The sequence below is a fragment of the Leptonychotes weddellii genome, chromosome 1 (assembly GCF_054177405.1).
Source record: "Leptonychotes weddellii isolate Sample4059 chromosome 1, ASM5417740v2, whole genome shotgun sequence".
Taxonomy (NCBI): domain Eukaryota; kingdom Metazoa; phylum Chordata; class Mammalia; order Carnivora; family Phocidae; genus Leptonychotes; species Leptonychotes weddellii.
In genome coordinates, this window is record NC_138369.1 from 149958163 (window position 1) to 149985597 (window position 27435).

Genomic DNA, 27435 nt, shown 5'->3' on the forward strand with positions numbered 1-27435 from the left:
GTACTGCATGGAGCACTGGGTGTTATACGAAAACAATGGATCATGGATCACCACATCAAAAACCAATGATGTATTGTATGGTGACTAACATAACATAATAAAATTAAAAAATATATATATTTACCAGCTACCTATGAAACAATTACTCAAAAATATACTAATGAGAGATTCATTAAGATTAAAAAGTCAAAATAACTGGATATTTCAGTATAAAAGGACTAGCAAAAGGCATTGAGACTATTTAAGCATAAGAAATTGTAGTTATGTTAACTATACTTCAATAAAAAGAATTTTTTAAAGAAAAGAAAATGCAATTGAGATAATTATCAAATATAATCCAAATATTATAAATATCTCTTGAAAGAAAATAATGTAGACACTCTAATTTAACAACAATAACTGCGGAGTAAATTTTAAGTTGTACCACTAAACCAAGAGACTGGAAGCAGCTACACTGTGTTAATGTTTTTACCTCAAAAAGGGAGGAGTCAATATATATTGTTTTATTCTGGAAATTGAAAATTGTATCTTACAAAGCTGTAATAATGTTTAATAAACAAAGATAATAATTAACAGAATGAAAATGTCCCAATAATTAAAGAAGGCTAAGTAAAAGAATGCATAATTTTTGTAGCACAATATATATAAAACTTAGGAAGAAATGAATTGATGTGAAAAAAGAATAAGATGACAGAATAAGATCAAACATATTAGTTTTGATGGCTAACATTCAGCTAAATAGCTAAGAGGTTAACTTTTTTAATAAAATGGAAAAACAATGAGAAAATGATTTAAAAAAACACAAATCGAGGGGCACCTGGGTGGCTCAGATGGTTAAGCATCTCCCTTCAGCTCAGGTCATGATCTCCAGGTCCTGGGATGGAGCCCCATGTTGGGCTCCCAGCTCAGCAGGGAATCTGCTTCTTCCCCTTCCTCTGCCTCTCCCCCTGCTTGTGCTCTCTCTGTCTCTGTCTCTCTGTCTCTCTCTCAAATAAATAAATAAAATCTTAAAAATTAAAATTAAAATTAAAAAATAAATAAAAAATTAAAAAACACAAATCTAAATATATGGGATCTAAAATGAGGTAAGTCAAAATCAAAGTGCCACAGAAAGCTTAAAGATAAAAAAAAAACTGTATAAATAGATAAGATCAAAGAAAAACAAATTAGAAGTTGCTACATTAATATATGGAAAATCAGATTTAAGACAAAATGGAACCGAGACTGACTTGTTATAATGATGAAAGATACAATGCACCAGAAATATACGATATCCATAAATTTCTAGGAACATGATAATACAGCATTAAATTGTATAAAGACAAACAGTAAGACTCCATATACAGAGGGAAAAGTCTTTGTAGTATTTTTCATCAGAGTAAAAGCCATTGTTCACTATGAGAGGAGGCACAGAGTTAAGCACAGAGAGAAATTCCGATTTCAAGATAAGTCTTTCAATAATGCATATTTGTTTTATCTTAGAGTTTGACATTCTCCATGCATATACACAAACAAAAATCCTCTAAGGTCAAACAGAATTATCTTCATTTTTAATCTAACATTTTTGTTCATTCATGTCACTATTTTTGCCATGATAAAAATTAGAAGGTGACTATAATCCTTAGTCTAAATGTTCTGCTTCTTAGAGTAGATGCCCCCAATATATTAATAGAATGGGTTACAAAAAAGAAAAAGAATATAAATCTTCATTGCCAATTTTAAAACAAAATATGAATGGAATATTTTTTAAAGATTTATAATTAAATATCTTGAGATAAGACTCAAGGAATAAAAACACCTTCAGTCTTATGTATAATTACGTTATAAAAACAACTTCATAAGGTTCTGCTCTTCAAATCAACCCTCTTGCAGATAGCAACTGTAACTCTGGACGAAACAGTTTTTAAAACCTACCTGAAGATACTGAAGGACAACCAAAGCAGTCTGAAACTGCAAGGAGAATCTACAGTTGGGAAAAAGGGAACTGTAACTGGGTAGGATTCCTGTTTTGTTTTGTTTTTAATATCTTTTAGCCAGAAGGCACAGTCTGATCAGCCCACACAGGGTGACTAAACCTGGAGTTTAAATAGGCAGTCTTACTAGGTTGAAGAACTGGAAGACAGGGTTTAGGGCAACTACAGAATCTGAAAAATAAGGAAGAATATTCAGACTATCCAGGAGGAAACAGAGAGCGGCAGGTCCAGATTCTGTTTATCAATTCTGCCCAAATCTCTAATTGACCTCTGAACTATAAATGCATGGAGTAAACTCTAAGAAGCCTGTCTGAGGCTAAAAAGACTAAACAGAGGTTTCCAGTGTTGTCCTCCCTAGAGGAGATAGTTTTCAGTTTTAGTCCAGCTAAGTTAATTATATGCTAACTCCATTCTTGGTAGGAATAATACAGGATGAAGAGTTGCTACATGTATTATCTACAATGTCCAGGAAACAACCAAAATTACTAGAGTTAGCAGATAAGGATTTTAAAGTGTTACTATGATATGCGTAGGGTGGTAAAAGAAAATGTACTCATAACAAACCCCAAGATAGGAAATATCAGCAAAATAAAATCTCTGAAAAATGATAAGAAAAAAACTCTGAGGGTGCCTGGGTGGCTCAGTCGTTAAGTGTCTGCCTTCAGCTCGGGTCATGATCCCAGGGTCCTGGGATCGATTCCCACATCAGGCTCCCTGCTTGGCAGGAAGCCTGCTTCTCCCTCTCCCACTCCCCCTGCTTGTGTTCCTGCTCTTGCTGTCTCTCTCTCTCTGTCAAATAAATAAATAAAATCTTTAAAAAAAAAAGGAAAAAACTCTGAAACTAAAAAAAGTACGATATCTGAAATAAAAATCACTAGAGAGTAAACAGCAGACTGGAAATGATTAAAGGTAAAATCAATGTCCTTGAAGATGGATCACTAAGATGAATGTGATGAATAGCAAGAAGAAGGAATGAGAAAGAATCTGATGAATAGCAAGAAGAAGGAATGAGAAAGAATAAACAGCTCAGGGACCTGTGGAACAATATCAAATGGTCCAACATACATATAATTAAATCCCCCAAAAACGAGAAAAGTAAAAGAACAGGATAGAAAAACTATTTGAAAACATAAAGATAAAAAATTCCTCAAATTTGGTGAAAGATATAAATAAACAGATTCTGGGAGCTCAGTAATTCCAAGCTGAATAAATGCAAAGAAAATAATATCTGGGCATATCTTGGTGAAAATGCTAAAAATCAAAGATAAAGAGAAGTTCCTGAAAGCAACCAAAAGAAATAATGCAGTACATATGGGGGTGGGGGGAAGAATATGAAACACTGAGGATGTCTCATTAGAAACTGGAGCAAGTTTGTGAAATGACTTCATAATACTAAAAGGGAAAAAAAATCTATCAACCCATTATTCCATATTCAAGGATAATATCCTTCAAAAATGAAAGTAAACAGAGGAATAAAGAACTGGAATGGCAACAGAAAACAAATAGTAAAATGGTAGATATAAATTCACCCATATTAATAATTACATCAGCTCTAAATGGACTAAACACTGATTAAAAGACAGAGATTGTCAGAATGAATAAAAGATCTTACCCTTTTATTTGCTATGTACAAGATACATACTTTAAATGTATGTATCTACTTGTTACATACAAGATACATACTTTAAATGTAAAAGCACAGATAGGTTGAAAGTGAATGGATTAAAAAATACATACCATTCAACCAATATACACAAGAAGGCTAGAGATCAGATAAATAGACTTCATGACAAAGAGTACTATAAAAGTTAAAGAGGGACATTTCCAAAGGATAAATAGTTAATTTACTCAGAAGACATCACAATCATAAATGTATATTCATCTAATAGCAGAACTTCAAAATGTGTGAAGCAAAAATTGACAGAATTATAGGGAAAATAAACAAATTCACAATCACAGTTGGAGATCTTAATACTCCTCTTTCAGCAATGGAGAGAACCAGACAAAAATATTGGTAAGGATAGAAATTTTAAAAAGGAAGAGAAAGAAAAAATTCAGCCAACTCCACTGTGGTCTAAGCTCCAGTAGTAACTGTAACATTGTCCATATCAACCATATCAACCATATCAATCCTGGTGAGGAGGGGTCGTGAACCTATTACATGGGAGAAAAGGAATCAGGAGGTGTTTGCCAAGCCAGTTGCTGGACAAAATCTCTTCTGCTAAGAGAACAGGGATTAACATGGTCTAACCGTACTGCAATTATATTCTATGAACTGTGCCCAGGAAAGGACATAGTAGGTAAGTCATAAGGAGCTTTCTTTCCTCTTCCTTCAAAATGTATTGAAAATAGAGTCTCCTAAAGGTAACTAAGCAATGACTTTCAAGGTCACCTTTAGTTTAGTCCAGGGTGATATCATCCCCACCACTGCATGATCTGCTACCTTCAGACTAATCCACACCATACCTGAGTAGTGTTGAAAAGGCAGAACATGTAGTTGAAGATAATCCTGATGTCATCATTACCAATTAGCATAAAGTATGCCAGAATCCAGGTTACTCCAAAAACAACTGTGATAGATAATGTACTAAGAATCTTCTTTAGGAATGAAACCTTTTTTGTGCTAGGTAAGAGAAAGCAAGAAAGAAAACATGGTTTTATTTCTTAATACCATTTTACTTATTAATATCATTGTTACCCTCTAATTGAGAATACATATTCAGGTGCCCATATATACTATTTAACAATATTATGCATTAGGTGGAAAACCATGTTAGACCTATATCTGGGTAAAATCTGATTTAGCAAGCTTCATTAAGGAATACAGTGAAACTTGCCTAAAACTTAGGAATAAACTCCTTTATCTACTACTGCAGGCAAGTACCACACACACACACACACACACAAAATCAATGTTTTCTTTGGAAAGGAATTTTATCTTGGTGATTATTTTGTGGATCAGCCAGTGAGAAATTCCTTTTCTGGGCATCTGGGACCTTCCCACAATGTAGGGTGATATGGGAATGAAAGGTTATTAAAATGTAAAAATGAAGGACTCTGAACTCAGCCATATGACTTACCAGTGGGATGTAAGCAATTATTCCATAAGCAGAAGCTTGAAAGCATTTTGCTGGCCTTTTTTTTATTGTTCTTTGGAACCCTGACACCACTATATTGAGAAGCCTGGACTGGCCTAATTGATGATGAGTGACTACACAGAATAGAGTTTAGCTTTCCCAACTGAGCAGCTCCCACTCAAAACCAACCACCCACCCACCACCAGGCACAAAAATAAGTCATCTTAGATCATCCATCCATTTTCAAGAAGACCAGAACAAGTACCTGACCAACACTCAAACTTATGACAAATAATAAATATTTGTCACTCTAAGCCAATAAGTTCTGGGGTGGTTTGTTATGCTGCAAAAGCTAACTGATACATGAAAGATAATTTGTTAAACAATGAAATTGTAACGTGCTTTTCACTGTGACTAAGCTAATTTAAGAACCATGAGCTGTCAGCCAAAATCTAGATATACAAAATTGTCGCTGTCTGTGGCCAGATTGATACTGTTTCGTATAGAGGAAATATAACCTACTCTGCAATTAGGCTAAGAAAATTTTACCAAAATGTTTCTGCATTGCTAATAAAACAAAGGTTTGAATGATTATCAATGATAGACTTTTCCCCTGCATTTCCCCTCAGTATGGATTATCATTCATATAGGAAAGATGATACTTACTCTTGATCGGTAAAGCACATATTAAAGATGATATTCCCACTAATGACGGTTGTTTTCACCCGTCTGTTCATACCAAATGGATCCATTTGGTGACCAACAAAGCTCACAGATGTGCTCATAATAGATATACTGGGGATAAACACAGTCTTGTAAAATTTAACCTGGATTCATGGCCTCCTTAGCACTGTTTTCTAACCAATTGTGATGTTGGAGGTGAGGTTAAGGAGAGTATATCTGTTTAATAGTTTCTATCCTTTACCTCTCCAACTGAAAGCTTTTTTGTTTACAGGGACAACAGTGAAAATGCTTATTGAGGTTAGGAAGGTCATAGTAAGGAGAGAAGCGGCACACGTGGGAACTGATAAACCAGAGTGCACATGTCCACCTGCAGGAAATGTGGATGCAATGTTGCCAGATGTTCCAATTTTTTCAAGAGAAAATATAATTTTTAAGTGAAATCTCCCAATTTTTATATGTTTTAAACTAATTTTAAAAACTTAAAGCCACGGGCGCCTGGGTGGCTCAGATGGTTAAGCATCTGCCTTCGGCTCAGGTCATGATCCCAGGGTCCTGGGATCGAGTCCCACATCAGGCTCCCGGCTCAGCGGGGAGCCTGCTTCTCCCTCTGACCCTCGCCCCTCTCATGCTGTTTCTCTCTCGCTCGCTCTCTAAAAAATAAATAAAATCTTTAAAAAAAAAAAAAACTTAAAGCCACTATCAGATTCAAGAAACACATGTAAAATATAGCCTGCAGCTACTAGTTTGTAAAATGAAATACAGTTACTAGCATCTCCTCACAATCTTCTCATTTCTTTAATGATTCATATCTGATTTCTTGAATATTTGGGGTTGGGAGAGAAATTTTCTTTTTTTGAAGTCTTTGTGTTTCGTTTTTAGTTGGGCTCATACAGCATGAAAGTGTGTTATGTAACGCAGTTCCATATTGTTGGAAGATGAGGAGAAGATTTACTTTCTGAGACAAAGTTTAAAAGAAAATTGCCCTGCAAACCACATCTCCTTGCCATTGTCCCAGAAGTCTGAAAACTCTTCTAGGCTCTGTGGATGTATTGCGGTGCTGTATTATGTATTACATGAGTCATGCCTGGAAGCATCCCACTAACGGGTAATCTTACCTTGTCAGATTCTGGTTAGTCTTCCATATCACTTTGACTATAATGATAATAAATATAACAATATTGTTGATGAGGATAATGGTGATAGGTATCATGAATGACCACAACAACGGGCTTGATATAAGACCACCGTTTCCTGAAACTGCTAGCCAGCAGCTATGGGAAGAAAAAAAATGATTTTAGTAGATTAAAAATGTTATACATACTGCTTCTCTATGCTATTAACATTACTGACATTCACTTTACTGAGAGAATTGCTAAAAGCCAACATCCCTTTGCATATTTGAAATGACTTTCAAGAATTCAACCCCTAGAAAAAAAAATGAAAGACGTTAGTTCTGCCATATTTCTTGATGTATGGGCTAGTGGAAAGGAAACAGCTTTTAAATCAGGCAGTCCCAAATTAAAAAGTCACTCTATCATTTACTAGGGGTCTGACTTTAGGCAAGTTATTCTTTTAGTTCATTTTTGAACATGAAGCACATCTAGGTGGCTCAAAATTTTAAAGGTACAAGTCATCATAGAGAGACAACTGTTCCTACAACTATCCTTAGTCACCTAGGTTAGTCTCTGGTGCTAATCAATGTTTCTTGTGTATTCTTCCAGATTTAGGTTATGCATTTGTCAGCAAATATAGTTTTTTTCTGATTTTTAAACAAATAATAACATGTGGTACCTCTATAACTTACTTAACAACATATCTTGGAGATCACTTCAGATGAGATTATAAAGACTGTCATTATTTTTTTATAGCTGCATAGTACTCCATTATTTTGTAATAGAGTTATTTACATAGTCACTTATTAATGGATATTCTAAAAGTTTGATGTTTAAAATATATTTTTTTAATATTTTAATAGTTATTTAACCTCACTGCATCCGTTTTGAGGTTTTTGTTGTTGTTATTGTTGCAAATGGTTATGGTGGTGTTTTTGTTTTTGTTTTTTTCCTCATCTGTGAGGTATAGTAATCACTTCCTGGCATTGTGGCAAGAATGAATCCATTTATTTAATAAGTATTTATGGGCTACATGCTATGTGATATCTAGTTCTAGATATCAGATATTAGCAGTGAACAACAAAAAAAGCCCCAAAATTTCTTCTTTGTGACATGATGCTATATATATAGAAAACCCTAAAGACCTCCATACTGTTTTCCACAGTGATTGCTCCAATTTGCATTCCCGCCAACAATGCAAGAGGGTTCCTTCTTCTCTGCATCCTTGCCAACACTTGTTGTTTCTTGTGCTTTTGGTTTTAACTATTCTGACAGGTGTGAGGCGATATCTCATTGTAGTTTTGATTTGTATTTCCCTGATGATGAGTGATGGTGAGCATCTTTTCAAGTGTCTATTCACCATCTGGATGTCTTCTTTGGAAAAATGTCTATTCATGTCTTCTGCCCATTATTTAATTGGATTATTTGTCTATCTTGAGTTTTGGAAGTATTAATCTTGCTAGATGCAGGGATAATAGAAGAGCACATGCAAAAGTAGGAAATCAGCTAGGAGTCTATTACAATAATCTGGTGGCTTGGATGAGAAGAGATGTTGGGAAATAGTCTGATTCCAGATATATATAAAAGTAAAGCAATGGATTTATTTCTAGGTTGGATGTGAGATGTAGGAGGATTAAGGTTGATTCCAGATTCTTTGGCCTGAGTACCTAGAAGGACAGAATTACCATTAATTGAGATGGGGAAGATAAGAAGAGCAGGTTTGGGAGGGAAGACCACTAGATGTCCCATTAGACACCCAAGTGCCGGTATCAGGTGGGCATCTGGGTATTAACAAAATGATGTGAGGAGCCCTGGCACATATTTGGCATTGAATTAATGTATGTTTTCTTTCCCCTGCAGGTAAAGCACCATTATTATACATGTCAAAGGATTTCTAAATTGTCTTGCATTGGAATGTTGTTATAATTTAAATTATTAGAAATCATATTTCTAATCTGAATGACCTAGAAGGAAATTGGGATGATGTTCAAGTCTCTGTAATGAAATAAAAAGCAAAAAGTAGTGCCTACAATCCACTGACAGAATTAAGAATTCTAATCAACAAACCTAAGAATAGGTCTATCCTTAAATAAAATGGTGAGAGCAAGCGAGTTTATCTTCAGGACCTCTGGCTCTCCTTTCATCTGTAACTGGAGGACAACCCTCCTGTCATTCTCCATTCTGCCATCTCCTACACAGAAGAAATAAGAGGGCACTTGGCTGAGAATTTACTGAAATCCTCCTGAGAAGTACTTTCAAATCTCTAGAAGCTTCTCCTATTATCGCCTCATGTCTTCCCTAACATTTAACAGTGTACTCAGGAAAGAATCTGCTCTCTATTCTTCATAGCTCAGTGTGAATATATTTAAGATGGTCGACTTCTTTCTCCTGAAGGCTTTTACAGGAGCACATCTAGCCCTGTCCCAAGGTTAGGGTAGGAAATCAGTGATGCAATTTGAAGTGAATTGCCTCTCCTGTGAGATAGTTGCATCTTACCCCTGATCTGTAATTGTGGAATTAAATTGTTTAAGTTCATTAAAAGATATTTAACCCTAATTAAACAGAAAAAATAGTACCTGGAGTATTTGGCTCCTAAAATCAAGCCAGGCAGATAGCCTTCTATTCTACAGTTGGGCATTGTCAGCCTTGGACATAGGTATGCACCCTTCCCTTGGCTGTATTGATACATTTCCAAGAGTTTTGTTTTGTTTTGTTTTAGTTGCTTTTGGACTCAAGGTGGAATCTGGGGGTGAGAATGGTTGAATTATAAAAGGAGAGGGCAGGATAAATTATAGAACAGTTGCCATTTGGTAGCAGAAATACACGTAAAGGGGCACCTGGGTGGCTCAGTCGGTTAACACTGCCTTCGGCTCAGGTGATGATCCCAGGGTTCTGGGATCGAGTCCTGCATCAGGCTCCTTGCTCAGCTGAGAGCCTGCTTTTCCTCTGACTGCCCCTCCCCCAGCTTGTGCACACGCTCTCTCTCTCTCTCTCTCTGACAAATAAATAAAATCTTAAAAAAAAAATACACATAAAGAGTTCAGCTCAGATTTCTTTTTTTTTTTTAAGATTATTTATTTATTTATTTGAGAGAGAAGGAGAGAGAAAGAGAGAGCAGAGGGAAGGAGCAGAGGGAAAGGGAGAAACAGACTCCTCGCTGAGCAGGGAGCCCAATGTGGGGCTCGATCCCGGGACTCCGAGATGAAGACCTGAGCCAAAGTCAGATGCTTAACCCACTGAGCCACCCAGGTGTCCTTCGGCTCAAAATTCTTCTCTCCCAGCTCACAGAAAAAACAAACACCACAGTCAGGTATTTCCATTAGTAACAACTATTCATACTATAATCTCAGGGAGAACTCTCTATGTGTGATAAGTCATCATAAAATATTCATTCTAATCATATCAATATAAAACTGGTCATAAACACAGATAATGCTCTTCAAATATAAAACATCTTCCTACTTTCTTGACCCCTCACCTCAGAATGGGTATTACTGTCATTGTTACTCCTGTTTCCTACATAAGAAAACTAAGATAAGGGGTTACTAAGGAGCACACATATTGTGTCCTACGATTTTTAGGCTCAATAAAAGGAGACAAATCTAACAAAGTTTAGATTATAAATTTAGAAGGTAATAACTTGATTTACAAAAGGATTTATTATAGGCAACTTTCATGTCACTATATTTAAAATATAATGTGTTGTTTGAGAATTTGAAATACCCGCTTATGATACTTACAAAGTGAGATGCATATATACGGTGACACTTGGACTCAAGATCACTGAACAGTTACAGTCTTATATCAAATAAATGGACATTTTTTAAAAAATATAAACTCACATTTCTTCTTGTCGGTAGTTTAACTCCCATTGTGAACCACTCTGAGAAAAAATAATTCCCACTGTCACAAGCACCACTACAGCCGGGACTCCTGTGGTAAAAGAGAGGCACTGAATTAATAATTTACTCAAGACTGGAATTAATTATAACAGAAAATGAATGAATTACACGTCTGGCCCTTTTCAAGACTGTACTGTTCTTCTACTGTAGACAACATACCAAATGATCTACAGATGTGGGTCAATAGAGGACATCATTTTTTGGTAACGGCTTGCCTCTTTTATTGTTGGCTCTACCTACTACTAATCTTACACATTTCTGATTTCTTTGTAACTCTCACCACAATTTCCATTCTTAAATGGCCTAATTCCTCTTTCCCTTGAATAAATTTAAATTTAGATATCACTCACACAATTCTTTGCTGGAACCCAATAAATTTTTCAAATTATTTTTCCTAGAGTCGCTCTTGATGTTCTCAAAACATTTCTTTTAAAGTAGCTAGGAAGTTAATCATGTGTGGTCTAAATTTCAAATGAAACTAATAGAGATGTTAAAGGAAATTAACATCTTGAGGTGAGCTCGGGACGTGACTAGAACTGATCACATCTGCCTCCTTCCCAGGAGTGTGAGCACCCAGGCCGAAGGCGCATTTCCAGTGACTGCTGGATTTCCATCTCCCCCACCTGAAGGCCTTGTACCGTTAGGTTCTTGAAATTAAGTTATTTCAACAAAATTAAATTTCTGAGTAAGTGGAAAGGCAGACACTTACCCCATCCGATTAAAGAGACGAACAGAATGAAATGTTGAGGAAGAGGCCTCATGGTCCTAATGAGAAGGAAATAGAGCTGGGCAGCACTGAGTCCAGTCCAGGTAAATGTCACTAACAGGAAATAGTGCAACAGGGCAGCAACCACAGTGCATGTGGGATTCCCGATGTCAACAGTGTCTTGCATGAGCATTTCATTTCTACCAGAGTCAGGCTTCCCGGTGCTGCTCTCACTTTTCTTTAAGTTCTTATTGGAGTTTTCAATTCCAAACACAAAGAGGAGGTTAAAAATCAACATTGATGTGCACAGACAGACCAACACCCAGGTTACTGAAGTTTTTCTGACGTTCCTGAAAACACAGAAGTAAATATAATTAAATAATCAAAACAGCCGCAGGAAATAAACTCTAGTGAAATTGCGAGTGAACAAAGAAATATTATTACCCAATGGAAATCCAGCCCATGGCCCAGTGGGCCAGCTGGTAAGTCTACCTTCCCAAATACACCAGAAGAGCACGCTGTCGTTGCATTTCCACAAAGGGGTGAGTTAGAGAAAACAGGTTGATACATCCTTCCTTGAAACTGTGTTGTAATCAAAGGTGACAGCTATTCTTCAGAGATGACCCCCACCGAATGCTACTTTCTGGTATCCATACCTTGTGTAGTCCCCTCCTGGGGCCAACCTGTGACTCTATCTAACTAATGAAATGCACCAGAAGGCCTGGCAGCTAGGGCCAGCTTATTCAGCAGATAAAGCAGTGCTTAGGGCCAATGATACTTTTATGGCCTGCAGCAAAGTTTTAATTCCTTTTAAAACCAGAAGGGAAAAGAATGAACTTTTATAGGTCAAAGTACAAATATGAGCATATGATATTAATATATCCACCTTTATACCAATACTGTTGTAAAACACAGTTTTTAAATCTTTTTTTATGGAGGAAGGATCCCATAAAGGCACTTTGCCCATAAAAGTCATAATAAGCTTTCCCTTTGGTTCTCCTGGGAGTTCTGAGCCACCAGGTAAAACGTTTAGCTAACCTGCTGAAGAAACCACATAGGAATGCTCTGGGACTATACGGAGTCGGAGAAAGACCCAGCTGTCCCAGCATCTCAGATGAGCCCCAACGAGTCCAACTCTACCCCATCTGACTGCAGCCTCACAGGAGACCCTAAGAGAGACCAATAGAAGACCCATACAGCTGAGCCCAGAGAATCGTGAGAGAAAAGAAATTAATGTTTTAAGCCACTAACTTTCAGGGCAGTCTCTTCTACCACAATAGACAATAGGTTCTACTCTAGATTTGCAAACATATACAAAGGCTATCTATAGAAAGGCTCTAAATGGATTTTTTTAAATTTCACAATAAGAAACTATTGCACATTAGTAGATGAATCCCTGTTCAAAGGTAAAGAAAAAGTCTCTTGCATTTTAAAAAGTATTTTATACAAAAAAAATCAAGTATGATCTCTCTTACGGTCTCCTGTGAGCCTGCAATCAGAGGGTGGATAGAGTTGGACTCATTGGGGCTCATCTTTTTTATATAAAAAAATCATGTATCATATGACCTCACTGATATGAGGAATTCTTAATCTCAGGACACAAACTGAGGGTTGCTGGATTGGTGGGGGGTGAGAGGGATGGGGTGGCTGGGTGATAGACATTGGGGAGGGTATGTGCTATGGTGAGCACTGTGAATTGTGTAAGACTGTTGAATCACAGACCTGTACCTCTGAAACAAATAATACATTATATGGTAAAAAAAAAAAAAAAGAAGAAGAAGAAGATAGCAGGAGGGGAAGAATGAAGGGGGGGAAATCGGAGGGGGAGATGAACCATGAGAGACTATGGACTCTGTGAAACAAACTGAGGGTTCTAGAGGGGAGGGAGGTGGGGGGATGGGTTAGCATGGTGAAGGGTATTAAAGAGGGCACGTACTGAATGGAGCACTGGGTGTTATACGCAAACAATGAATCATGGAACACTACATCAAAAACTAATGACGTAATGTATGCTGATTAACATAACATAATAATAAAAAAAAGAAGGAATATCCAAATAAACCACAGATTTATTGAAAAAAAATCAAGTATGGATTTTAAAACAATAGGTCAAATATAATTTTAAACGACTTTTATAAGTTTAAAACAAAATGGTATAATATTTAGCTTACGTTACATTTAAAGAGTAAGGTTCCCATACACATTTTAAATTAAGTAAAAATATTTAAAATTTCTTTCATGGCCTGTTGCTGTTACTAAAGATATTTTGAGCAGACTGATGATTACTATCTCTCTGAAAGACTTACACTCAACAAAATTTCATGTGTCTTTTCTGTAAGACGTTTCATAACCCTTTTTCCATGGAGTACCTCCCAAGGAACTAGTGTCCCAAGGACCATACTTTAGGAAATTCTTGCTGACAGTCAAATGGTCAAAATGTTCTGAATGAGCCAGTTAATATAAAACATGCTTGGACACTGTTCCTTCATTTGAAGATGTAATTTCTGGGTATAGAACAAAGTGCTCTTTGAAACTTTGAGTTTTTTTTTCTTCTTCTCATCTTTACCTAAGATCTTTGCTAGAAAAGAACAGCATTTTCTCATTTTGTCTGCAAGATGGCATTGTTTACCAGTAGTCTTTAGAAGGCAGCAAGCGCAAGAGAGAGAGAGAGAGTGTGTGTATGTGTGTGCCCCTGCTCATGTGTGTGTCCTCTGTTGGCCCACCTGTGTATTTTCAGATTGGCAGAGAATTCAAGGTCCTAAATACAGTTGATCTCAAATGTGAGGTTTCATATCCTCTTTTCTGTGCATATATTTTTTTCCTTAGTGGGTAAAGGCAGATATATCCTTAAGTTCCCTCTAATGACATATTATAATTCTCTGTATACTATGCAATGCAGTCTTATATTAATGAAAGTTATAGAATCTCCATTCAGTACCAAGCCCTTCTGGGTTTTTCAGACTATGAGGCCCCTTGGAATAGCTCTTTCCCTAAGTTTATTACTGTGCTGAAAATTCTAATGTCTTCAAGTATCCATTTTTTTTTTAAAGATTTTATTTATTTATTTGAGAGAGAGAGAATGAGAGACAGAGAGCACAAGAGGGAAGAGGGTCAGAGGGAGAAGCAGACCCCCCACCGAGCAGGGAGCCCGATGTGGGACTCGATCCCGGGACTCCAGGATCATGACCTGAGCCAAAGGCAGTCGCTTAACCAACTGAGCCACCCAGGCACCCTCAAGTATCCATTTTTAATGTCCCAGAATCTGATGAATGAATCTGTTTGCTAATTACATATCCTTTATGATTTTATAACATTCCATCATGAACCTTCTCAGTCTTTGGGAAGGTACATAAAAAGCATATATTTAATGCATAAAAAGTATATATTTAAACAGACCTCTGTTCATTCTCTTGATGTTTTAGTTGAGATTTTCTGGACAATCCAAAATTTCATTCAGTCTTTTGAAAGCTTTAATGACCAGAACTGAAAAAAGTACTCAAAGGAATCCTTTTATATAAAAACAAAGTTAGTTTCTAATTTTTTTCCAATTTCAAACATAAATTATAATCCACAGGGAGAATGGGCTATTTTCAGATACCCTGGCTCTTCTGTATATTACTAACTTCTGTGCATTAATATTATATTATTTTTACATATAACATATATTATAATTTATGTATTAACATATATATTTTATATATTTAAATTATGTATAATTTATTATAACTTATACACATTATACATAAATTATATATAATTATGTGGGACCCTGTCTATGAACAAAGAAAACTATTTGATTCACAATTTAAAAGTCAATGTCATTTTTAAAATTTTTGTCTTTGTTTCCTGATGAGTTTTTAGTGACGTCTATGGTAGCAAAACTGCTAAGAAACATACTGATAGAGAATAAAAAAAAAAAAATGTGATGATGACTGGAAGGAGTGAAATTTTAGTCAAAGAAACTAGTTATGCAGCTACTGCAACTTATTCACATGGGACCAAATAATTGTTCAAGAGTGATTATGATAGAAATACAAATTAAAGAACACATATAAGAGCCATTTCCTTTTACATGACAGATCTGTAATTACATGACATAGAATTTTCCTTCAAGGCACTTACCACTATTTGTAATTATATACTTAAATCTGTATATATTTGTATAACATCTGTCTTCCCCCAAGAATGTAAATACCACAAGAGATGGAGCTTACTTGCCTCATTCATAATTTTGTACTCAGTCTGCGCATGGTGCTTGGCCTATAGTTAGCATTCAGTATAAAAACTTTAAATGAATGGCACGAGACTCATTAAGTGTAATAGGTAAAGAAGAGGAATCAAATGGAATTCTGGCTCTTTGAACAAATGGCTGATTCTAAGTATGAGACAAAGAAAGTGATAAATGTGCTGGGTCATTTTGCTGTAAAAGTGCTGATAGGGACATGCCAAAACAACGTGGAGAGATTCCCTCTGGTTACAGTGGAGAGTACACTTCTTTACAAAGGAATACAGTAACTAAATGTAGAAAGAATAATAGATAAGAAAAATCATCGTTTTCAACTATCAATGTAGTAATATAATACAGTAAGGATCATTGGTGGACACCAAAACCACTGAGTAAGAGTTGAGGAACAGGATAGTCACACAATCATAAAGTCTCATCCCATGGATTTTCTATTACATACAAAGGGAAAAACATGAACCTCTAGGCACTTACCACAGTTTTAATTGTATATTTATTTGTATGTATTTCTTAGCTTCTCCAGAACTGAGTGTCCTCTTCTATAAAATGAGCTTATTGAACTAAATCTGATTTCCCTTGTGGTTCCAAAAGACTGCATTCTGGTGAGAATATGTGCAGAGGAAATAATATCAGAATAGCAATTTCTCTCATAAGAAGAGCCTGCTTCCTTTCTTACCTGGTGACAATCTGAAATACAATTGTGAGAGCCAGACCGGTAATGGAGAGCGCACATCCAACGCTGGATAATATGTCTAGTGATTCAGGATATTTATACTTCTTTTCGAAACTCTAGAAAATAAGTTAAGACTTATGTTTTTAAATAACCATTCCTGAAATGTCTATGAAAGTCAACATCATAGAAAGTTACATTGATCAAAATAACCAGATAATTGCCAAATATCTTTTTATAAAACTGTTGATAAGTTTTAAAAGGAAATACATGAACCCCTTATCTCGAAGCAATTTATATGAAGTAGTGTTGAGGACGGTTATCTAACTGTCAGTTAGGGAAAACATATATGCTTTTCCTCAATGTCTAAAATCAAAGTTGTTTGGACTAGATCTAAATTGGCTAGTTATTTCATTTACCCTTTACATTATTTTTATGTGTAATTATAATCCAAGAGGAAATCTGCATATCTAAGCCAATGCACTAAAGGTAAAGTTGCAGACATATTTTTTGGACATGGAAAGATGTTCATATGATCATGTAAATATTTTTTTTAAAGATTTTATTTATTTATTTGACAGAGACACAGCGAGAGAGGGAACACAAGCGGGGGAGTGGGAGAGGGAGAAGCAGGCTTCCCGCGGAGCAGGGAGCCCGATGCAGGGCTTGATCCCAGGACCTTGGGATCATGACCTGAGCCAAAGGCAGAGGCTTAACCACTGAGCCACCCAGGCACCCTGATCCTGTAAATATTTTTAAAAGGAGATCTCACTTTTGTCTAATATATCTCTATCTATGCCAGTATTTTAGTATATATTCATAGATAAGTATATTCCGTGTGAGTATGTACTCTTAGAAACTTGGAGAGGTAATAATGGTGGCCACTGAGTAGGATATATATAATTTTTTGCCTGTCTTTATTTTAATAATTTAAAAAATCAGAAAGTAGTATTTATATGACATGAAAGTAATATAGAAGCATAAAAAAAACCATAGATTTCTCTTACCTACCAGCTACCCCACATCATACCACCCTACCTCTTGAAATCCTATCTCTTCTCCAGAGGTGACCCTTTTTTAATGTACCTACAAATATTACCTATGTCTCTTGTACAAACATATAGCAGTTTGTTAACATATTTTAATTTGAATTGCTATTTTAATTAAAGATGTCATAAATATTTTTCCATATTAGTGTATTTCTGTTTAATAAATAAACTTCCATACCTTATGCAATAAGTATGTATTGCTTTTATAGGAAGAAAACAAAAATAAAATAAATTTCATTTTAAAAACAAAGATTGCACATTAGTTCCTGTGTACAGTATACTGAGTAAATACCAAAGAATCATAGACTATACATAGATCGTCAGATCTTAGAAATCATCTATTCGCTTAGAGTTTGCCTGCTCCTACTTTACGTACAATCCTAATCACTCTTCTAAAAACTTTGGCAACCCAAAACTAATTACAAATGTGAGTGGTAGGCATTGAGGCAGACTCAGACATTAATGAGAAGAAATAGCCAAAAGTTTGACCTCAGGAAAGAAGAAAAATAACTATGACAATGTAGTCTGTATCATTTAATATATATAGCAACCCAAGCTTTACACAGCTAGTGAATGATACTAATGATCTTAAAGATATCAAAAAAGTTAAAATTTTATCTTTACTATTTTCTAATTAAGAAAGCAGATCTCTGGGGGCGTCTGGGTGGCTCAGTCTGTTAAGCATCTGCCTTCCTCTCAGGTCATGATCCCAGGGTCCTGGGATTGAGCCCCACATCAGGCTCCACACTCAGTAGGAAGTCTGCTTCTTCTCCCTCTGCCCTGCCCCCTCCTCATGCTCACTCCCTCTCTCAAATAAATAAATAAATTTTTTTAAAAAAGTAGATCTCTCTGTAATATGTTAGAAAAGAATCAAAATCAATTAAAATAAGAAAGGATTTAATCATTAAAATAAGAAAATTATAATCTCACACTTGTCAGAACGGCTAAAATTAACAACACAGGAAACAACAGATGTTGGCGACAATGAGAAGAAAGGGGAACCCTCTTACATTGTTGGTGGGAATGCAAACTGGAGCAACCACTCTGTAAAACAGTGTGGAGTTTCCTCAAAAAGTTAAAAATACAACTACCCGACCATCCAGCAATTACACTACTAGGTATTTACCCCAAAGGATACAAATATACTGATTCAAAGGGGTATACAAACTGATGTTTATAACAGCATTATCAACAATAGCCAAATTATGGAAAGAGCCCAAATGTCCATCCACTGATGAATGGATAAAGAATAAGTGGTATATATATATAATGGAATATTACTCAGCCATCAAAAAGAATAAAATTTTGCCATGTGCCACGAAGTGGATAGAGCTAGAGTGTATTATGCTAAGAAAAATAAGTCAGTCAGAAAAAGACAAATACCATATGATTTCACTCATACATGGATTTAAGAAACAAAACAGATGAAAATAGGGGAAGGAAAAAAATGAGAGGGAGAAAAACCATAGGAGACTCTTAACTACAGGAAACAAACTGAGGGTTGCTGGAGGGGAGGCGGATGGGGAAATGGGCTAAACGGATGATGGGCATTAAGGAGGGCACTAGTTGTGATGAGCACTGGGTGTTATATATAAGTGATGAATCACTAAATTCTACTCCTGAAACCAATATGACACTATATGTTAACTAACTAGAATATATACACAAACTTGAAACAACCAAAAAAAATTGTACTGGAAGTTAAATCCAATGCATTAAAGTAAGAAAAGGAAGTAAATGGAAGAAAGAGAAAGAAAGAAAGAGAGGAAAGAAAGAAAGAAAGAAAAAAAGAAAGAAAAAGAGAAAAAGAAAGAGAGAAATGAAGGAAGGAAGGGAGAGAGAGAGAAAATTATAGTTATTTCAAAAAAATTTTTTATAAAACATGCTTCTATATTGGGGCACCTGGGTGGCTCAGTTGGTTAAGCATTCAACTTTTGATTTTGGCTCAGGTCATGATCTCAAGGTTGTGAGATCAAGCCCTGTGTCATGCTCCACACTGGGCGTGGAGCCTGCTCCTGCTTCAGATTCTCTCTCTCCCTCTCCTTCTGCCCCTCCCTAACCCCTCTCAAAACAACAACAACAACAACAAAAATGAAACAAACAAACAAAACCAAGGTTCTATAATCTGATATTATATGTTGTACCAGTATGTTCTGATCTCCATTGGCTTCCCAAAGATGGCTACCTCACAGCTACTAGGGAATGAAAACATCTGCTTTTCTCAGGAAGATTCATAATATTAATAAGTGTAACATACTACATCCCTCCCCATTCTACTGCATATAAAAACGTTCCATCAAGCATAAAAACTAACACTTTCAGTTTTACAAGAATAATAAGTTTCTGGAAATAGAATAAATAGGTCCCTCTCTTAAAAGAATCAGCCCAAGGACTTTCAGAGGTTCACTTATAGCTACACACCAGAGCTAAGTGTTATCAGTTATTTGTACAGGGTAGTTTTGGAGTTAAAAGATATAAGGAGGGACACCCGGGTGGCTTAGTTGATTTTGGCTCAGGTCATGATCTCAGGGTCGTGAGATCCACACTGGCTGTGGATCCTGCTTAAGATTCTCTCTCTCCCTCTCCCTTTGCCCCTCCCTCTCTAAAAAAAAAGATATAAGGAATACATAAAGGACCTATGGGACAAATTGGATGAATTCAAGAGCTTTTCCTCTTTTATCTTCTAGCATAAACTTAGCAACTTAGATTATTCCAATGGAAAAAGCTTTGGGTAACTGATTTAAACTGCCCATCCACAGGTAAGTGTGTATTGAACCCGTCCCCAACACACGCCATACAGCTTTACCTCTATCTATGACAACTTCAAGCTTCACAACATGTGAGTTAGTTGAATGGAGTCTGTCAGCTCCTCTTTTGCACACGGGCTCCCTTCTTTTTTTTTTTTTAAAGATTTTTTTTATTTATTTATTCGAGAGAGACAGAGGCAGAGGGAGAAGCAGGCTCCCCACTGAGCAGGGAGCCCGACGTGGGACTCAATCCCAGGACCCTGGGATCATGACCTGAGCCGAAGGCAGACGCTTAACCGACTGAGCCACCCAGGCGTCCCACACGGGCTCCCTTCTTATCACTAAATACGCGGTGCTGACCTCATCCACCCTGAGACCATACTGCAGAAAGCTCTTATTTACCTGCTTTTACCAGCACTTCTTTTTTTAGTCTTATCACTCCATTCCCTGTTTATCCATTTAATCTAGGTGGAATATCTATGCAAACTAAGCCCCAAAGTTATTTCCAATTAGCACATGCCAGAATTATGTATAAGGGAAATTCTTTTTTTTTTTAAGAAGGATTTATTTATTTATTTATTTTAATTTTATTCATTTATTTGACAGAGAGAGACACAGCGAGAGAAGGAACACAAGCAGGGGGAGTGGGAGAGGGAGAAGCAGGCTTCCCGCTGAGCAGGGAGCCCGATGCAGGGCTCAATCCCAGGACCCTGGGATCATGACCTGAGCCGAAGGCAGACGCTTAACGACTGAGCCACCCAGGTGCCCCTATAAGGGAAATTCTTGTCTAGAAAGAGATGACTATGTACATCCTTACCATTAATACAGCAAAATTAGTAGTATGGTTGCAGCGACAGTACAAGAAGTCATTCGTGCTCCCATTTTTGTCACACCCATGTGTGTCCCAATCCTTTGTTAACAGATTCCAATAGACACAGGCATAGGAATGGAGCTGGAATTCTTTTTGGTCATACTAGAAATTGAAAAGACAATAGCAACCGATTTTTTTTAAAATGCTGAATCAGGTAGAAAAAAACCGAATAGGATAAGATAAGCATATGAGAAATCAATTAGGTATGTACTAAGTACAACATCTTCATTATAGATTAGGGAGGGGGAAAAGGATATAAAATTCAAATTAGCTCATTTTGCATTTAGCTAGTCTGACAAAAAAAATGGGTGTGGGGAATGTTTCAATGAATATCTTCAAAGAATCTTTTAAAGAGTTTTACTGTTAAATCAATAATTGTACACCTAAAATGAATATTACACTGTATGTTAACTAACTGGAATTTAAATAAAAACTTAAAAAGTATAGAGTCTTCCTGTGGATTTCTTTTGCCCAACCAACCCAGCTTTTGTAATCAAAAGTGGCCTGAAAAAAAATTTTTTTTTTTTTTTTGGTTAGTGGAAAAACTCACCCTTGGCTTAAAGACAATATCAACAGAAGCTCCCTGATGGTTATTTTTATCAGTACTGCTTGAGATAACTTTTTGACTAAAATCTGATTTAGCTTTAAAACTTTTTGATTGGAAAAGCTTGTTGTTTTGATACACTACAAAGCCGCATGCCATTGTGTTACCTATGAGACAAAAAATAAATCAATCAACAAATGAACCCTAGGGCAAACAAAAAACAAAGTACCGTGTCATTGTTCAACTGCATGACTGCTTAATATTTGAGTAAAGTACTGTAAAAATGGTTTGCTAGCTGAATCTTTACTTAATTGCAATATGTAATTAACATATATAACCTGTGCCTGGCCGTTCCACTCATATTAATTTTTTTCCTGAGGTTCAGATTCCTTACCTTCTAAAATGGTGACAAAAATTTCTGCCTAATCCACCTCAAGGAGGTATTGTAAGGGTCTCATGTATAAAATAAACATCTTGCTTTCTAGGCAGTGGAACAGAGTCAACATGGCATTCAGGTAGCCCAAGGCCATGTCGCTTCCCCCCCTCCCCCCGCCACTGCTGATAAGACATCAGACAAGAAACAGCAACAAGTAAATGGTGAATATCAGGTTGGCAGTGCCTAGGAAACTGCTCTATGAAACCTGTTTCCTGTTAAGAGGGACTGAGCAGAAACCAGTCTACTCAGTCACAGAGCCAGGAGTTCACGGTGTACATATCAGGGACTGTTTCAAGGGAGCCAGATACTTTCCATCATCTCTTGAACTACTGGTCTCTGCTACTTCACGATGATCATGGGTTTTTCCTGAGGCTGGAAGACTATCGTGACATATTTCTTCAGGACATTGGGAAAAAGTGGTCAGCTGTTCCTCAGAGATCCTAGGAAAGCATGGCCGCAGCAGAGGGGTTTTCGTGGAAGCCAGCCACAGCAGTTGTCAAACAGAACAACCTAAGGAATGTCCCTAACACTTTATACAACTGTTGGCCATATTTAAGACAGAAGCAACCAGAATAACTACAAGTTTGAACTGAATTAATTTTTTAAACTCTGCTTTTACCAGTGATATCAAGAAAACTAAAACAGTGGCAGTGAGACGAGCCTCTTCAGTGTGATTGGAGAGATAGGCAGACAATGCCCTGACAGCCCCTAAATGTCCTCCCCAGCCAGCCATGTTCTAGCCTCTACCTAGAAAGAAAGACATTGGCTTATGGAGCGTTTTCATGGCACATTAACCTTGCCGAATTGTTCCTTCTGGACACTAGATGACAAAGTGAACCCTAAAATTGCAGTAAGGCTTCTTTTCATTATTATTGTTTTGTTTTGTTTTTTAATAAAAGAATGACATGCTTGATGTAAAAGTCAAATCCAGGGGTGGCTGGATGGCTCAGTTGGTTAAGCACCGGACTCTTGACTTTGGCTCAGGTCATGATCTCAGAGTTGTGAGACCGAGCCCCATGTCAGGCTCCGTGCTCAGCAGAGTCTGCTTGACATTCTCTCTCTCCCTCTCCCTCTGCCTCTCCCCCTGCTCGTGTTTGTGCATGCACACGCACATGTTCTCACTTTCAAATAAATAAATAAATCTTTTTAAAAATATAAATAAATAAATAATAAATAAATAAAAGTTAAAAAATGAAAGTCCCTTCTTACCCTTCTTCTCATTCCTACAGTATTTTGGTCATTTATTAGAAAATAATCACTTTCATCTAGATATTCAGATTCATTAGAAAAAATTCTATTTACTGTTACAATTTTTGTTAAATCTCCATATTTCTAGATATACCTTCTTGTTGTTTATTTATATTCTTTCACTCTCTCCCTTTTCTTAATCAAATTTGTTAGAATCTTGCCTATTTTATTAGTCTTTTCATGGAACTGATGTTTTATTTTGTTGATCAAATCTAACATTTGTTAACTTCTATTTTTATTAAGTTTCTCTATTACATTTATTAATTCCTTCTTTCTTGTTTCTTCAGATTTACTTTATTTTTATGATTCTTTAGTTGAATGCTCAGTTCATTTTTTAACAATGTCATTTATTTTCTAATAAATTTATTAAAGCACATACATTTTACTTTAAATAATTTAAATAACTTACTTTAAATAATTTACTTTAAACACTAAAAACATGCAGATGAAAATATAGGAGACTATCATTATGACTTTAACATAGGGAAGAATTCAAATAACTCTTTGTCCACATCCCATAGGTGTTGATATGTGGTATTCTCATTGCCATTAATTTCCAAGTACTTTGTAATGTACAGTTTAATTTCCTTTCTAACAACGTTTATTTTTAATTTCTAATTGGATAAAATTTTGGCTATTCTTTTATGGTACATTTCTAGTTTTATTGCATTGTGGTCAGGAACTATGTTTTATGTAACTTTTATTTTACAAAATGCATAAGCTTTGATACATGTCATGTATCATATGACCTCACTGATATGAGGAATTCTTAATCTTAGGAAACAAACTGAGGGTTGCTGGAGTGGGGGGGTGGGAGGGATGGGGTGGCTGGGTGATAGACATTGGGGAGGGTATGTGCTATGGTGAGTGCTGTGAATTGTGCAAGACTGTTGAATCACAGATCTGTACCTCTGAAACAAATAATGCAATATATGTTAAGAAAAAAAAAAAGAAGAAGAAGATAGCAGGAGGGGAAGAATGAAGGGGGGGGAAATCGGAGGGGGAGAGGAACCATGAGAGACAATGGACTCTGAAAAACAAACTGAGGTTTCTAGAGAGGATGGGAGTGGGAGGATGGGTTAGCCTGGTGATGGGTATTAAAGAGGGCACATTCTGGGTGGAGCACTGGGTGTTATGCACAAACAATGAATCATGGAACACTACATCAAAAACTAATGATGTAATGTATGGTGATTAACATAACAATAAAAAATTTTTAAAAATGCATAAGCTTTTCTACATGGTCAGTAGAAAATGACCACGTCGTGAGTAATAAATAAATGGTCAGTTTTTGAACCGCTTGATGGATATATGAAAAGAACTTTTGTTATCCCTTTTCTGCCTACAAACAAAACTACACATACACTCAAATGTATATAAATGTCAAGTTTATTAATTTTTTTTGTCTACTTGATCTTTAATATCTGGGATAGTTGCACTAAAACCTTTCCTTAGAAGAATGGTTTGTCAATAATTTTTGCTTATATATGTCAATGATGTCCTTTTAGAACAAAGAATTAAAACAGATAATTTGGGGGTTTGGCTTCTAAAAATCATATAAAATATGTCCCTTTCAGGGGTGCCTGGGTGGCTCAGTTGGTTAAGCATCTGCCTTCAGCTCAGGTCATGATCCCAGGGTCCTGGGATCCAGCTTGCATCAGGCTCTCTGCTCAGCGGGAAGCCTGCTTCTTCCTCTCCCTCTCCCCCTGCTTGTGTTCCCTCTCTCGCTGTGTCTCTCTCTGTCAAATTAATAAAATCTTAAAAAAAAAAAAAAAGTCGCTTTCAGTCCAGCCTGAGTCTCTGTCTCTTAATAGTGTGTTTTAGCTTATTTGAAAAGAATGATAATTTATAAGGAGTAAGAAGTTAGATCCCGGGGATGCCGGGGCGGCTCAGTCGTTAAGCGTCTGCCTTCTGCTCAGGTCATTGATCTCAGGGTCCTGGGATCAAGTCCCGCGTCAGGCTCCCTGCTCAGTGGGGAGCCTGCTTCCCCCTCTCCCTCTGCCGCTCCCCCTGCTTGTGCTCGCTCTCTCTCTGTCAAATAAATAAATAAAATCTTAAAAAAAAAAGAAGTTAGATCCTTATCTTTCACCAAACACATAAATTCTAGGTTCACTGAAGACCTAAATGCATACACAAACAATAAAAACATGCAGAAGAAAATATAGGAGACTATTGTTGTGACTTTAACATAGGGAAGATTTCTTTTAAAAAGTACCGATTATAGGGGCACCTGGATGGCTCAGTCGTTAAGCGTCTGCTTTCGGCTCAGGTCATGATCCCAGGGTCCTGGGGTCGAGCCCGGCATCGGGCTCCCTGCTCAGGGGGAAGCCTACTTCTCCCTCTCTCACTCCCCCTGCTTGTGTTCACTCTCATGCTGTGTCTCTCTGTGTCGAATAAATAAATAAAATCTTTAAAAAAAATTAAAATAAATAAAATAAAAAGTACCAATTATAGAGGAAAATACTGATACATTGGACTGCCCTAAAAATTAAAATTTGGGTATGACAAAAGATGTCAAAAGCCAAGCAAAAAAAGCTACAGACTGGAGGAAAGATATTTGCAACTTTATAACCAATAAAGAATTAGTGTCCAGAGTACATAAAGAACTTCTAATGACCAATAAGAAAAAGACAAACAATCCAGTACAGAAATGATCATAGTGTCTGAATAAGCAAGTCGCAGAGTAGAATATCAGAATGTCTAATAAATACATGAAAAGTTACACAAATAAAGGAAGAAAAAAAATCTAACATATCATTGAATTTCCAAGCTGCAAAAGGAATATAACAATACTTGTAACATATTTATCAGATAGACAAAAGTTAATAAGCTTAATAATGTATTAATAAATCTCCCAAAAGGGATGTTTAGTTTAAAAAAAGCAAGTTCCATACACCATGATACCACTTAGGTAAATATTTAAAATTCGCAAAATAGAATACTTTATATATGGCTATATAAATATGTAGCAAAAGTTTAAAGGCAGCCATAAAAATGAAACACACCAACTTAAGAAAGATATAAGTTCTGGGGCGGTGGGGAGGGATGGGAAAAAACAGGACACAGGACTTCAGGTACAGCTATAATATCTTCCTTTTTTTTTTTTAAGAGGTCTGAAGCAAACATAGCAAAATTTGACATCTGCTTACCTTGCTGGTGGGTACACGTGCTGCATGTATTATTATCTATACTTTTCTATATGCATGAAATATTTTTTAAATTAAAAGGAAAACACAGAAAAGAACATAAAAGATTTAGATTTAGTCTCTACCTTCACAAAGCATGTAGCCAAAGCAAATGGGAGCAAAATTCCACAACATGCCAGAGCCATGAGTAATACCCCTTCTTCTTTATCAGTGCTATTACGAATTCTAAAATATGCACTTTCTAACAATGGAGTGCTTTTTAAGTTTTATTCTTTTGGGGGGGGAGGGGCAGAAGGAGAGGGAGAGAGAGAATCTTAAGCAGGCTCCACATTCAGTGCAGAGCGGACGTGGGCTTGATCTCACAACCCTGAGATCATGACCTGAGCTGAAATCAAGAGTTGGATGCTTAACCGACTGAGCCACCCAGGCACCCCACATTGGATTTGTTTTATTTGGGGGGAGAATAAAAGTAAATGTGTGTGCTTGTTTTCCCTATTATTATTGTCAAAGTAATCATTATTTTAGACTCTGAAAAGTACAAACATTTCATGTTAGACATTAACTTTTCTGAAGGGCTATATGCAAGATATAGGGAGACCATGGTGAGCACCATATTAGCAGAGATAACTAAAATCTGTTGCTACAAGATGATGACTGTACCAATTACATAAAATATCCCAAGGCAGGTCTATAGGATGAATCTGAGCCTGTGAGTGCCATGCCAAGAGTAAATAGGGGCAAAGTTTATGACTGAATATTTTTAAATATATTTTTAAGTGTAAAACTGACCTACATTAGCTAGATTTTTCTTAGAAAACAGACTTGTGTCCATGACCAGAGCATTTCAATTCTGCTACAAAGGTTTTTGAAAAGGAAAAAAAGAAAAGAAAACATCTCTATCATCTAGAACAGTAGAGTTGAGATTACCATAATTTTAAGATTTTATTTATTTATTTGAGAGAGAGAGCGTGTGGTGTGCCTGAGTGGGGGGAGGGGCAGAGGGAGAAGCAGACTCCCCGCTGAGTGG

At 36.4% G+C, this 27435-nt stretch overlaps 1 protein-coding gene across 1 annotated transcript in view; it reads right to left on the minus strand.

The window, feature by feature from the left end:
* Nucleotides 1-27435, minus strand: part of ADGRG7 (adhesion G protein-coupled receptor G7) — a 68286-nt gene that overhangs the window by 5227 nt on the left and 35624 nt on the right. The window contains exons 9-15 of the mRNA XM_006729584.3: nucleotides 21585-21745; nucleotides 20981-21136; nucleotides 16374-16486; nucleotides 11458-11804; nucleotides 10689-10779; nucleotides 6850-7005; nucleotides 4440-4596 (exon numbers count right to left, since the gene is read on the minus strand). Coding sequence (XP_006729647.2) covers nucleotides 4440-4596; nucleotides 6850-7005; nucleotides 10689-10779; nucleotides 11458-11804; nucleotides 16374-16486; nucleotides 20981-21136; nucleotides 21585-21745 — 1181 coding nt within the window. The remainder of the gene's footprint in view (nucleotides 1-4439; nucleotides 4597-6849; nucleotides 7006-10688; nucleotides 10780-11457; nucleotides 11805-16373; nucleotides 16487-20980; nucleotides 21137-21584; nucleotides 21746-27435) is intronic.